The sequence below is a fragment of the Cygnus atratus genome, chromosome 4, assembly GCF_013377495.2.
Source record: "Cygnus atratus isolate AKBS03 ecotype Queensland, Australia chromosome 4, CAtr_DNAZoo_HiC_assembly, whole genome shotgun sequence".
NCBI classification, from domain to species: Eukaryota; Metazoa; Chordata; class Aves; order Anseriformes; family Anatidae; genus Cygnus; species Cygnus atratus.
Window position 1 is genome coordinate 38,079,197 of NC_066365.1, and position 13,824 is coordinate 38,093,020.

The 13,824-nt window shown below is 42.5% G+C and overlaps 1 protein-coding gene across 2 annotated transcripts; it reads left to right on the plus strand.

Moving 5' to 3' along the window:
- The first annotated feature begins 2,927 nt into the window (after positions 1 to 2,927).
- On the plus strand, positions 2,928 to 12,517 carry PCDH18 (protocadherin 18). Of its 2 annotated transcripts, none has more exons than XM_035551425.2 (4): positions 2,928 to 5,762; positions 6,675 to 6,760; positions 6,886 to 7,049; positions 11,331 to 12,517. In XM_035551425.2, the coding sequence occupies exons 1-4, from the start codon at positions 3,258 to 3,260 to the stop codon at positions 12,008 to 12,010; spliced, it is 3,435 nt and encodes a 1,144-aa protein (XP_035407318.1). In that variant the 5' UTR covers positions 2,928 to 3,257; the 3' UTR covers positions 12,011 to 12,517. The 2 variants fall into 2 exon arrangements, with proteins under 2 accessions (XP_035407318.1, XP_035407308.1); XM_035551415.2 differs by having other exon boundaries at positions 2,953 to 5,762; positions 6,672 to 6,760.
- The last annotated feature ends 1,307 nt before the right edge of the window (positions 12,518 to 13,824 follow it).

The following is a 13,824-nucleotide window of genomic DNA, read 5'->3' on the forward strand; positions in this document are numbered from 1 at the left end:
TAATTTCAGTGTGCTTCTATCATTGTTAAGAAAATCATTTTCATTCTCCCCTGTCCCTGGCGAGGGACTATTTCTCAAAGTAGCTCTTCAAAGTCAAATTCTGTCACCTAAGTTTTCAATATATACCATGCATCTAGGGCATCAGTAACTTTTAGAAGGAAATCTATGCTTGAGAGCTCAATAAAATTCCTTTGAGAAACAAGTCAGACTTTCAAGTATCTTGACCACAGAAGTAAGCCTATTTTCAGCTAAGTGAAAAATTAATTAATCTGCTGTGTAGTTGTGGTTTCTGAAGCAGTAGCGTAGGCAACTGGAAGTGCTGTTTGGAGACACTTTGTTTTTCTTCCTCAGGTACACTACCAGGGAATTTTGAATGCAGCTTTTGAGAAGGTTGTGGTGAATAGATACATACTGGGTGGGAATAACCAAGATTACTCTCCAGGAGGCCAGCAGTACTCCGCTCACGTGCCTAACAGCATTCACAATACCACTCTCCGCAAGAAGTGTCTGCTGGCTGCACGTGGGACTCTCCCTTTCCTTTGTAAGGGAAGTCTGCCATGTCAAAGGTGGGCTGGAGTTTAAGAGACTTTCAGACAAAACTCTCTCACTGGCTATGTGAGGAATCGGCCTTGGGAGGGCTGTGATTGTTCCTAAGCACCCCACAGAAGTATCACTTCTGGAGGCACCACGCGCTTAAACGTTGCTTCCTCTAAACAAACAAAGCGAGGAGCTGAACGCTTATAGGTTCAAATGTCTGTCAGATGAAAAAAAATGATTAATGCTTTTTCATTACTTTAGTTCAGAATCCAGATAAGGACTATTGTGCCGATGACATCTTTATCTTCTTTGTAAGTGTAAATGGGTAGCGGCATGACAACGTGGACTTAAGTGATAATGTTACAAATAACCTGACTGGTGAACTTGGGGGAAAAAAAAAAAGGGAAAGAGACTGCAATAGGTATTCTGCTATCTATTAATATAGATATTGACATGAGAGTATCTCAGCGTATGTCTCTGAAGAAGACTAAGATGATAAATTGAAATTACTATTGGAAAGTGATAAAATTTGCATGAAGCAAATTCTGCATATCTAAATGTACTCAACAGTTACTTGTAAGAACATGTTATCATTTAAATATATATATATAATTTTAGCATTTCAGCAGGAAAATTATTTTTTACTATGAATTATTCATTTTCAGTACTCATGTAAAGGGGTAGTGACTTCTTTTATCAGCAAAATACTTTTTATTGACACTAAGAACAGCATTTAATTGCACCCATTTCCCCAGTTATCGTCAGAAAAGAGTTTACACTGGCATTTTTGAAAAATGTTTTAGGAATATTTATCAGAGCTGCAAAAAAAGCTGTCCCTGGACTAATGTAATTAGATTATCTTTGAATTTGCTCCACCAGAACTTAGAATGGCCACTAATTCCTTTCTTTGCTCTTTTGGTGTTTGCAAAGGAGTTCACTAAAGCCTGAATTGATATAATTATTGGCTTGGATTGTTAGAGATTTAGACCAGATGGCTATGGGTTTCTAAAGTCCCAGTTGCTTGTGTTAGCTTTTCTAGTTCTCCTATAGGGTTTGGGGTTCAGCAATTTGAAAGGGCTGCAAACTTGTAAAACAGTATTATTCATGGGGGCAGAATGTTCATCGGCGTGACCCAGTACTAAATACATTCATTATAGGCATTTCTATTCTGCACAATTTGCCACACGGTGCTGGTTTGTGAAAAAAGAGACAATGGCTTATAAAATGCTTTTGAATGCTTAAAAAGAAGGAGAGTTCACGCTGAGCCTCCTCTGCTTTTTTTTTTTTTTTTTTTTTTTCCAACAAGAACCTTCTTAGTGACTTTGGCTGGGCTCTGCTGAGAGTAAATTGGAAGAATCAGAGATTTACTTTTCACATTTCTAGATGCGATGGGGAGGGGGCAGAAATATATGGGGGGAAAAAAGCAATAGAAGAGTGATGGTAAAATGTGAAACACCAGTAACCAAGTGGGTAAAGTTAGCAGAAAAAACAATGAAAAGCACGGTGAGGTTGTAGCTCAAGTGATAAATTTTAAAAGAAATGCAAAAGAGGGGAAATAGAAATCACTCCATAAATAGATACATTAGATAGGAGGTGGTATTGGCTTCTGTGACCTGCCTGCAGCATGAAGCCCACTTAACTTAGCGAACTGTAGCATTTCTGGAGTCCATAAAATACATGACCAACTCAGCCATAAGGTATTGCGTGTGTGTGTGTGTGTGTGTGTGTGTGCGTGCGCACAAACGCGTTGCAGTGTAAATAGTTTGCAGCTACAGAGGAGCGTTAAGGAAATTGTCCAGAACACTTAATCTGTTTTGTGGCTTCTTCTTCTTTAAAACCCTTGGCGTGGAGAAGGTGTACTTAGCACAGATTGTCACAGTGAAGCACGAAGAGCTTTTTCAACCAGGGTGAAAAAGATCTGAAGCAGCAGCACGGGGCCAGCCAAGAGAAAAGCAGGGGAACACACACACACACAGGCACACACACAGGCACATGCGGGAGAACCACGCTCAGGCACACGCCGCTGCACAAATCGTGCAGGAGGAAGGCAGGGCATGGCCAGAAGCGTGCGGAAGGCTATTGCCTCCGCAAGCAAGGGGGAGAGCTCCCCGGGAACGGGGGGCAGCCCCTCTCCGCGCGGATGTCGAGGGAAGCAAGGCAGCTAACGGGGAAAACGAGATGGTGGGGGCGCGGCTGAGCCATCCGCCACCCCCGGCTCGTTTACCAGGCGGACGCCCCGAAAAGACGCCGGCTGGTTAAACGCGGCTCCTGCAGGCACGGCGCCGGGTGTGGGGCTGGCTGTGGGGCCGGGTGTGGGGCCGGCTCTGGGCGGCGCTGCCCCCGCCCGTCGGGGCTCATTGGCTGCGCCGCGGCTTTGTCCGAGCCCAAGTGAAGTTGCGCTGGGGGTTGCGGGCTGCCAGGCGCTCAGTCTGCCGCCGAGAGGGCACTGGGGAGGAGGAGGAGGAGGAAGAGGAGGAGGAGGAGGAGCGCTCCGGGTGGCGCCGCGGCGAATGGAGGGCGGCTGCGGGCGACGGAGAGGCTGAGGAGGTGGCAGAGCGGCGAGGACGCGCGGATGGGTGTCCCGGCACGGTGCGTGCGGAAAAGTTTGGTGATCCGCTAAGGTACCGGTACGCGGCTCCTTGCACAGGGACCAGATGTGCGCGGGGGTTAAGGCGCCGAAGGAAGCTTTGAGATAATTGCTCTTTACTTCGGTCGGAGGGATGAACCGCAAAAACTTAGAGATGCAGCGCAGCGGCAGTAAGATGCACTTTGTGTTCGTTTTTGCACTGGTGGCGATGTCTTTCGATAAGGCTGCGCTGGGCAAGAATTTGAAATACAGGATTTACGAGGAGCAGAGAGTGGGATCGGTAATCGCAAGGCTATCGGAGGATGTAGCGGATGTTTTATTAAAAATCCCGAACCCTTCCTCGGTTCGCTTTCGAGCCATGCAGAGGGGGAACTCTCCCTTGCTTGTAGTCCGTGAGGATAACGGAGAAATCAGCATAGGAGCTAAAATTGACCGGGAACAACTCTGCCAGAAAAACTTAAACTGCTCCATAGAGTTTGATGTGATCACTCTGCCCACTGAACATCTGCAGCTTTTCCATGTGGAAGTTGAAGTGCTGGATATTAACGACAACTCCCCGCAGTTTTCCCGGGCTCTCATCCCGATTGAGATATCCGAGAGTGCAGCTGTAGGAACCCGGATCCCTCTGGACAGCGCTTTTGACCCAGATGTGGGGGACAACTCCCTTCACACTTACTCCCTTTCTGCAAATGATTTTTTTAGTATTGAAGTGAGGACAAGGACTGACGGCGCTAAGTATGCAGAGCTCATCGTGGTCAGAGAACTGGACAGGGAGTTGAAGTCAAGTTACGAACTCCAGCTCACTGCTTCAGATAAGGGGGTGCCACAGAGGTCTGGCTCGTCCATCCTGAAAATAAGCATTTCTGATTCCAACGACAACAGTCCTGTTTTTGAACAGCAGTCGTATATAATTCAACTCTTGGAAAACTCACCGATTGGGACTTTGCTCATAGACCTCAACGCTACTGATCCAGATGAGGGCGCTAATGGTAAAGTCGTGTACTCTTTTAGCAGTCATGTGTCTTCCAAAATTACAGAGACTTTTAGGATAGATTCAGAAAAGGGACATCTGACCCTCCTGAAGCAAGTGGACTATGAAATAACCAAATCCTATGAAATTGATGCTCAGGCTCAAGATATGGGGCCAAATTCCATTCCAGCTCACTGCAAAATTATAATTAAAATTGTGGATGTGAATGACAACAGACCTGAGATTAACTTAAACTTGATGTCCCCAGAGAAGGAAGAGACAGCCTACATTTCCGAAGGGTCACCCCTGGACACTTTCGTTGCCCTAGTCAGAGTGCAAGACAAGGACTCTGGCGTGAATGGAGAGATAGTTTGCAAGCTCCATGGACACGGCCACTTTAAACTTCAAAAGACTTATGAAAATAACTATTTAATCTTGACTAATGCGAGTCTAGATAGGGAAAAGAGATCTGAATACAGCTTGACTGTAATAGCAGAGGACAAGGGAACACCGAGTCTCTCCACGGTAAAACACTTTACTGTCCAAATCAGTGATGAAAATGACAACCCACCCCGCTTCCAGACAAACAGATATGAAGTTGTTATCTTAGAAAATAACTCTCCGGGAGCATACATCACATCTGTGACAGCCACAGACCCAGACCTAGGGGACAACGGGCAGGTGACCTACACGATTTTGGAGAGCTATATTTTGGGAAGTTCTATAACCACCTACGTGACCATAGATCCTTCCAATGGGGCAATCTATGCCCTGAGAACTTTTGACCATGAAGAAGTAAATCAAATTGCATTTATGGTTCAAGCTAGGGATGGAGGGAGCCAGCAGCTTGTTAGTAATACCACAGTTGTACTAACCATCATTGACGAAAATGATAATGCTCCTGTTATTGTGGGTCCAGCACTACGCAACAGCACAGCAGAAATCTCAATCCCTAAAGATGCTGGAATTGGCTTTCTTGTCACCAGGATAAGGGCTACAGATAGAGACTCTGGTATGAACTCTGAACTCAGCTGCTTCATAGCAGCCGACAAGGAAAACAGCATCTTCGTGATGGATCCCAAAACTTGTGACATCTCCATCAATGTGAGTGTCGAGTCAGTTCCAGCAAAACAATGGGAGTTTTTTGTGATAGTCCAGGATAAAGGCAGTCCTCAGCTTAGTACTAAAGCACTTCTGAAATGTACAGTTTTTGAGTATGTTTATTCTTTTTCAAGTACAGAAGCTACTCTGGTAAGCCAGCCTTCTCTGGATGTCTCGATGATAACAATTATATCCTTAGGATCAATATGTGCCGTGTTGTTGGTCATTATGGTTATCTTTGCCACGAGATGTAATCGAGAGAAAAAGGACACCAGGTCCTACAACTGTCGCGTGGCAGAATCAACCTACCAGCACCACCCAAAGCGACCCTCACGACAGATCCACAAAGGGGACATTACGTTAGTGCCAACAGTCAACGGCACTTTACCCATCAGATCTCACCACAGAGCCTCTCCATCATCATCTCCGACCCTGGAAAGGGGACAAATGAGCAGCCGGCAGAGCCACCACAGCCACCAATCGCTGAACAGCCTGGTGACAATCTCCTCTAACCACGTGCCTGAAAACTTCTCGCTGGAACTCACCCATGCTACTCCAGCTGTTGAGGTAAGGTCCATACCTCATTTTGCACTCACACATTCACTTAGGAGCATGGAGGTGTTCTTCACACACCCTCTGAGAGCAACGGGCAGTTAGATCGATGCCCGATGCATTACAGATTTATCTTTAGCTGTCACAGCCTTGCAGTTTTACTCCAATGGTATCTGAATCCATTACCATGGGAAACAGGATTAAATCTGTTATTGGTAGCAGTAGTTCTTGGTTCTCCCCTGTAAGGCTGAAACAGTGGAGTGTAATATACACAGTAGTCTGCTCTGTTTTACTGAGCTTTCTCCTTCTTTGCCTTCCCTTTCCCTCTGCATAGCTCTGTTTAAGAAGGAGTGACAGAGGATTTATATATAGGGACAATAAAGGACATTTATTAATGGGGATGGAAAAACAAAAGGTTAAACATTGACACAGTTTAAGTACAGGTGTTCCAACACATTTCTGATACATGCACACAATATCTTTGACACCTCCCATTTCAATTTTTACTGCAACTTCTGTGTAATGGCTTAAATGAGTGCTGAGTCCTGGTAACTCCTTACATGTAGTTCAATGAAATTTTACTTTGAATTAGGATCCTGGAATGTCAAAGGAATGTTCTAATCTATGAAACCAAAACAAAACTCCAATTTAATTACTTGTTTTACTTGTTAATGACTTAATTGTTATGAGTTCCAAGGCTAAAGAACAGCAGTGCGTTTCCTCATTGTTAAATGTCTTCAGATGTTTTCTGCGGCAGACTGTACACTAATAAGTAGTCTGTTGTACTGCATTATGTATGTGCAGGAATTTGATTTAATTAAACTTTAAAAGGAAAAAAAAACAACTGAGAGGCTAATTAGTGGTTTTACAACCAGGATTATGAGCTTTTATTTGAAGGAATCAGTCTCTTCACCTTTTCTTTAGCAGGTTTCTCAACTTCTTTCGATGCTTCACCAAGGCCAGTATCAACCAAGGCCAAGTTTTCGAGGAAACAAGTATTCCAGAAGCTACAGGTAAGGATCTGAACTGTTCCCCCAAATGTGCTTTTATATGTATCAGAAAATACGCTAATGCATTTTTTAATCCAAGTGGTACATGGGATAATTATATTCCACAATCACTACAATTCTCTTAACAGATATGCCCTACAAGATATGGATAAATTCAGCTTGAAAGACAGTGGCCGTGGTGATAGTGAAGCTGGAGACAGCGATTATGATTTGGGTAGAGAGTCTCCAATTGACAGACTTCTTGGGGAAGGATTCAGTGACCTTTTCCTTACAGATGGGAGAATTCCTGCAGGTAAGAGCACAATAGAAGCTGAACAGGTTATTTACAGTGCTGCCTGGCTGTCACTTAGATAAAGCTACTACTGAGAAAGCAAAAATTCTTTAGCTTTCAAGTCTTGTGTTTCCTTCTGTTTCCTCTGCTTCATGTTAAATATTGAGCTGAAGCCTTCCCATATCTAGCTCAATAAAAATGCAGATGCAACTGAAAAATCTGCCCACAGCAATGCCTACTTTTTACTGTTATTCACATCATCATGAGCTGGCTCCAATCCTCCCCCTTCTCTCAATCCCTCCCCTCCCCAAAGCATGATTTGCTCTATGTCCTTAGATTTTTAATGACTGGGTGGGTGTTTTTTTTTTTAAAGCCAGGCAGTTGTGGTTTGTTAAAAATACACTGAACTATAATTTAGGAGTTGCATTTTCCACAGTGGGTTTCATCCATAGGATATAAACTTCCAGAGTTCAGAAATGGATTCTGAATGTGGTTGAGAAATATGGATGGCAGAAGAAAGAAAAGTATTTTTCCCACTTAAAAATGAATTTGAGGGGCAAGGGAAGAATTTAAATATGTGCCAGATTTTAAATATTACAACCCTAATTTTTACAAGAAGGAGCTTAAGAGAAACAATTCGGGGGTAGAGGGCAAAGCAGATAAAAGGTAGAAGAGGTTGAATGAAAGTAAGATAAACACACACCTGTACAGACTTGTGTATGAAGTATCATTTTTGAATGTTATATGTTGAGTATAAGAGGATTTGGGAAATCATGTTGCATATAGACATAAGAACTTTAAAATGATTTTAATAATTATACAGCCACTGGTTGCACCCTAGATCTCGTACCCATATCAGATAATTTTTAATTCTCCCTGTATAACCAACAGGGGCTAGATAACTTCAGTATGGTTTAAGTTTATGTCAAGACTGATTAATAAAGTAACTCTGTGCAGGGAAATGCTGCTTTTATAGGGTGGTGCAGCACATGTTCCTTCCTATAGTGACCCCCTCACATCACCCAGAGAGAGCTGGAGGAGCGGAGATGCAGAGTAGTAGCTCGTTCCTTCTGCTGCCACAGAAAACACCAGTGGGGTAATTGTATCTCATCTTGGAACATTTTACACTAAGAAACGTGCTAAGCAGGAGGGAAAAAAAAAAGAGTGAAATTTCTTCTTCTTATGCATTTTAATATTTAGACATTAAAAATCTCTTTGCATGTTGTGCTCCAGACCAGGTCTTGTGTCACCTATCCAAATGTTCAGCTGTCTCCTCAACCTAGTCTTTGGCATCCAGTATTTCAAAACCAGAGGCCTTGAAAATTTACTGTTTTTTTTTTTTTTTCAGAATCTTTAACTGAAATCTGGAGTCCTAATACATTTTTTTCATCCTCATTTCCCTCAGTTCCTATTGCTTATTCTCCTGCCATCTAGCATGAGGCATGCCTCTTTCTCTCCTGTGGTTAGCAAAGCAGGGAGGGATCTGCTGCAGCTCTCAGTTGCCAGGGGAACTTCAAGTGCAATGGCGATTGCACTGGCGTCTGGCCCTGCTGCTGCCAAGGAATAGCTGTCCCCTTCCCGCTGGGTGGCTGGGGGCTGCCAGCAGGCAGGAGTGGTTACGCGCTGGGCTAACTGAAACGCCTGTTACTCATTTTCAGCTCTTGCAATTCACTCTCTAAACAGGAAGCCTAAGGGTAGGGTTTCCAAAAGTGCCTGGCCTCCACCTAATGCTAATTGAATTCAGAGTAAGGAAAACTCCTGCTGAGTACAGATGCAACTCAGTTTAGCTATAAAGAAGTGCATTTAATCTCACCCAGATGCCCATTTGCCACAATGTGGGGTATTAGTCCATCAGACAAGTATGCTGAGCTCATTCAGATGAGACATGAGCTGTTCCAAATCCCCAGTACAATCCAAAAGAAAAAAAATCTTCCTGGAGGTTTCCTGTTCTCCATTTTGAAACGTTTCTGCATTGTTAGTCTGGACACAGGCTAAATGCTGTGAGAAAGCCCTCGCAATCTGTCCCTTTAAGGTGGAACTGGAGAGGAATAAAGTCCTTGAAACTTTCAAAAATGGCATGATTAGAAAGTTTGATAACTGCCCATGAAAGACTTGTTTCTTTCTCTCACTTTTTAAATCTTCACCAATAAGTTTTAAGTTTCAGGGGAAACAGTTGTGCATTTCTCTTTTTTATTTTATTGCTCATTCAAGGGCAGACTGTGACACCATTCATTTTCCTTGGAGTATCTCTTGATCTTATGCTCAAGAATGCCAGTATTTATTATTTTATTCCTAAACTAATCCTGATAACATCAGTAGCAAAGCTCACAATGAGACAATCCTCACTGCTAATGAAATGCTAGACCACTGAAAGTCTCCCATTAATTTATATGAGTCTTCTTAATTAGAAGAGTAATCCTTACCTTCTGGGATAAGTTGAGAGCTGGTCCAGGCACAATGGATCACTGGGATATCTTTTTTCCTTTCTAACTCTTAGGCATTTCCTGTAGAATAGCACATGTGTGCTTTTCAGGCATGGGAATAAATCACTCTAAGGCATTCCAGTCAGTCATACCAAAGTATCAGCCACTGATATTTTCTAAGTTGTGGGTTTTGTTTTGTTTTGTTTTGTTTTGTTTTTTTTATCAGTAGGCCATTTGCAATACCTTGTGCAGTCTGCAGCCTGAACCTACGTTCTTGAAGAAATTCATGCTCGTATAAGAAACGGAGGAAGTTTATACTCAGAAGAATGAAAAAGGCATTAGAAAAGCAAACACTATGATAGGCTGTGTAAAGCAGAGATAAATAACACTGACAGTTTTAGGGTAGCACTTTATCAATCATGGGTACCTTTGAAGCTGAAATACACTATTCAGTTCTGCTTACACCATTGCAAAAAAACTTTTGATAAACTGAGTGGATCCAGAGGCAGATGGGAAATGTGATGAGAAAATGAGGAAAATCTACAGGGCATGACTGCAAACATTTAGTTTCAGAAGTGATATTTCTTTGGTATTTAATATATAAAGGGAGAAAGAAAAAGAACTTCTGTTTTGCATGGGATAATCTAACTAGTAGTTGATGGGGATTAGGGGAAAATTTTCCTATGGTCAAAATATGTATAATGCAAAGCTTGGCATCGCTGAAAACTTTCTTTGGAAGTATGTGGCTCATGTTCAAGTTAGTGGCCCCTGAAATGCCTCGATCCTTTCCAGTAGGTCTGCCAGGCACCCACGCAGCGCCCAGCCTCATGTCCAAGGCTTCATGTCCTAAGAGTCACTTCCCGTTGGAGAGGAAAATTTAGCCTCTCTCCTGGCACATGCCTCTTTGCAGATCTGTCCATCTGTCAAATAGGTCTTTCCCTGTCTCTGCTTCAAAGGGTCTTTGCCAGACCTCTGCAATGGGAGAGGTGTTTGTGGGCTACTCTTGGAGTGCCCATCAGTGGGCCGGTCAGTCACTGGCCACATTGTATGGCTTCGGCCTGAGACACAGCAGTAAAACTAAGCAGTGAAAGAGGGAATATTCCACCCTTTGGCCCTTCTTGCTGGCTTGGATGCCTTTGGAGGTCCTTTCTTGCTGGATTGGTGCGCCCCTTGTGCCTGCACCTGAGCCAGCACGGCCCAGTAACCTGAGCTGCAGAGCTGCAGATGCAGTTCAGAGTGACTCCCCTATAAACCCTGGGGTCACACTGGATGTAAATTAAGTATTCTGGTACTGGATTAAAATCTAATGATTTGGTTAATAGAGTCAGATGTTAGTGGATCATCCTTGTATTTCAACATGCACCTCATTGTCAGATCAAAAGGAGATAAGTTAATGGAGATCCCTCTGCACATTTTTGTTCTTTCTTCTGTCTTTCCTCTGTCCGTTTACTCTTATTTTTTTTTACTCTCCTATGTTTCTGCACTTGCATGCAGAAGACTTCACTAAAACAATTGTAAGCTGGAAGGTAGAAACACCTTAATTTTATTTGTTTATGAAACAGTACTGCAGAAATGGATTGAGTGGCTTTAAGTCATGAGTGCTAGTTTTCTCCATGGTTAAGATATGACATCACTTTCCTACATGTTCTGCACTTTGCTTTCTCGTTTTTTGAGACTATTTAAAAATAAAAGTACATTAGGATCCAGAACATTTGCATTTACTACCTTCATACATACAGAAAATGAATCCAAACAACAGGTTTGAATGCCGCTGATCTTTAGAGAAGTTCAGCTTTTGTCTGCCTTGGATGTTAGACGCTGTTAGTGTGATACCTGCAAACAAAGTGGGATGTTCACTCTTATTTTTTCTCTCTTGCAGCAATGCGGCTGTGCACAGAGGAATGCAGGGTTCTGGGCCACTCAGACCAGTGCTGGATGCCACCACTGCCCTCTCCCTCGACTGATTACAGAAGTAACATGTTCATCCCTGGGGAGGAGTTTCAGTCACCGCAGCAGCACCTGCAGCAGCAGCAGCAGCAGCAGCATCAGGGCCTTGAGGAAGATCCGCAGCCTGCTGACACAAGTGAAAAGAAGAAGAGCTTTTCAACGTTTGGCAAAGACTGTCAGGGTGAGGAGGAATTGGGGGACACCTGCACCTCCTCTCTCCTCTCTGAAATGAGCAGTGTCTTCCAGCGCCTGCTGCCTCCCTCACTAGATGCCTACACAGAGTGCAGTGAGATGGATCGCTCGAATTCGTTGGAGCGCAGGAAGGGACATTTGCCAGCCAAAACTCTAAATTATCCACAGGGGGTGGCTGCCTGGGCAGCCAGCACACATTTCCAAAATCCTGCCAACAATGGGCCCACTCTGGGGACTCACTCAAGTGCGCAGCCTTCCTCTAAATGGCTGCCAGCCATGGAGGAAATCCCAGAGAATTACGAAGAAGATGATTTTGACAATGTGCTCAACCACCTTAGTGATGGCAAACACGAACTCATGGATGCCAGCGAGCTGGTGGCAGAAATCAACAAGCTGCTGCAAGATGTCCGGCAGAACTAAGTGTTTCAAAAGCCTATTTTTCCATATTTATGGAAAACTGGAAGGAAAAAAAAAGAACAAAAACCAGACTGATGAGAACTGGCATTGCCAATTAGTTGCATTTATCATAAATGTGTCTGTGTATGTTGAATATTAAAATACTGTATTTTCATATGTACACAATGCAAGTGTGATTATCTTTATCTGTATTTTAAAAATACATTTGTACCTTATATTTATGTGTAATTTAACAAATAAATTTTATTTTTGTACACCCACAGCAAGCATGTTTTCCTAAATGTATATAGATGGTACCATCCTTGTCAAACATCCGGCATTCTTGCCACACAGGCATGTAGTTTAAAAAAAAAAAAAAAAGAAGATACTGCTTTCGGTTATTTCTTTTAAGTCTCAAATGTTACGAATACAAATCGAAACCACTGAAACATTATCCAAACATTAGTTTCAATAACTGATCCAACACCTTGTTGCAATGTTTCATTCTTGTAATAAAGAGTTGTCAACTCCTGTGAAGCCTAAAATGTCCTTTTTATTTTGATGTTTGGTCAATAGAGTCATCTTTCCATTTAATTAATGGGTTATTGTAGTCTTGGGTCTTCCTCAGTTTTACAAGTAAATGTTTTCTCAAGTGGACAAATCATGGAATTCAGTGGTGGAGCTTCTAATACTATCTTTGCCTTAAAAAAAAAAAAAAAGAAAAGGTAAATTTGTTCTGCCATTGTTATTCTGCAAAGCCAGCTGAAGTGAGTGTTGTATACCTGAAAGACAGCAATAAAAGCAGAATTTCTGACCTCAGGCTGAATTCTCACCCTATGTAAATAACAAATTGCAGGTGACTGCTTTTATGCTTGTAAATGACACCAAAATAAAATGGATGTTGCATCTCTCAGGAAAACTATATTATTTTACATAGCAGCTATTTTTTCTCATTTGAGAAACATGAGTGGGTTCTGGATTCCTGAATCTTGTTTTGGGAGAGTGTTACGTTATGAAGAGGCAGACAGAAAACTAGTAGTTTGGCCTTTCATTCCAGGCTGCAGATGCATATTTATAGGATATATTTTCTACCAGAAGTGTGTGTAAAGTCTGGCACGTACCTTTATTCTGGAGACCTGCACTTGTAAAGCTCACAAGTACACTATAGAATACTTTTTAATTATAGAAACGGAAAATTCTTTTTAATATTAATCTAAACACATGCCAAAATTTTATTTGTCTGCATAAGCTTTATTTGTTTGGTCTGTGTATAAGATAACGTTAATCTCTTATTGGTTTCATAGTGTTGTAGCTGTGACATCTGTAGATGTACAGGTATTTGTTGGCACCTAATGGAGAAATTCACACCTCCACACCTCAGGAGTTTACGAGTATAGCTATGCCAGTTAGAAATACCAAGATCTCAGACTTCTAACCAAGTATCCATATTGGCCAAAATTATTATGAAGATGATATCACCAGCATGTGATTTTGTCAATATGACTTACACATTTAAGAGAACTGGCTTATCAGCATTGCTAAAAGAAGATTATTTAAAAGTGGAGTCTGTTTCCATCTTGGAGAGTTCTTATAGCACCTTTGATATGCCAACAAGACTTCAGACTCATTCAACTACATCCAGTAACCAAAAAAGTCCTTTCCCAGGACTGTTGCCAGTGCCCAGCCAGAGCCAGCACACTCTCTTGGATCACACTTTTCTCACTCCCAATCCAGCCTCTAATTGTTTCCATCCGTCTCCTTCCCAATGCCTGACACACAGGCTACTTTTATTCTTTGTACTTGCCTGGGCCTTGAGGGCTCTAATAGGCCTTACAGTA

What these genes read in the sequence shown, in the direction of transcription:
- PCDH18 (XM_035551415.2), top strand. Translation starts at nt 3,258, where the DNA reads ATGAACCGCAAAAACTTAGAGATGCAGCGCAGCGGCAGTAAGATGCAC. An exon ending in AAGTATTCCAGAAGCTACAG is followed by an intron (nt 6,761 to 6,885) that starts GTAAGGATCTGA and finishes TTCTCTTAACAG; the next exon opens with ATATGCCCTACAAGATATGG. An exon ending in AGATGGGAGAATTCCTGCAG is followed by an intron (nt 7,050 to 11,330) that starts GTAAGAGCACAA and finishes TCTCTCTTGCAG; the next exon opens with CAATGCGGCTGTGCACAGAG.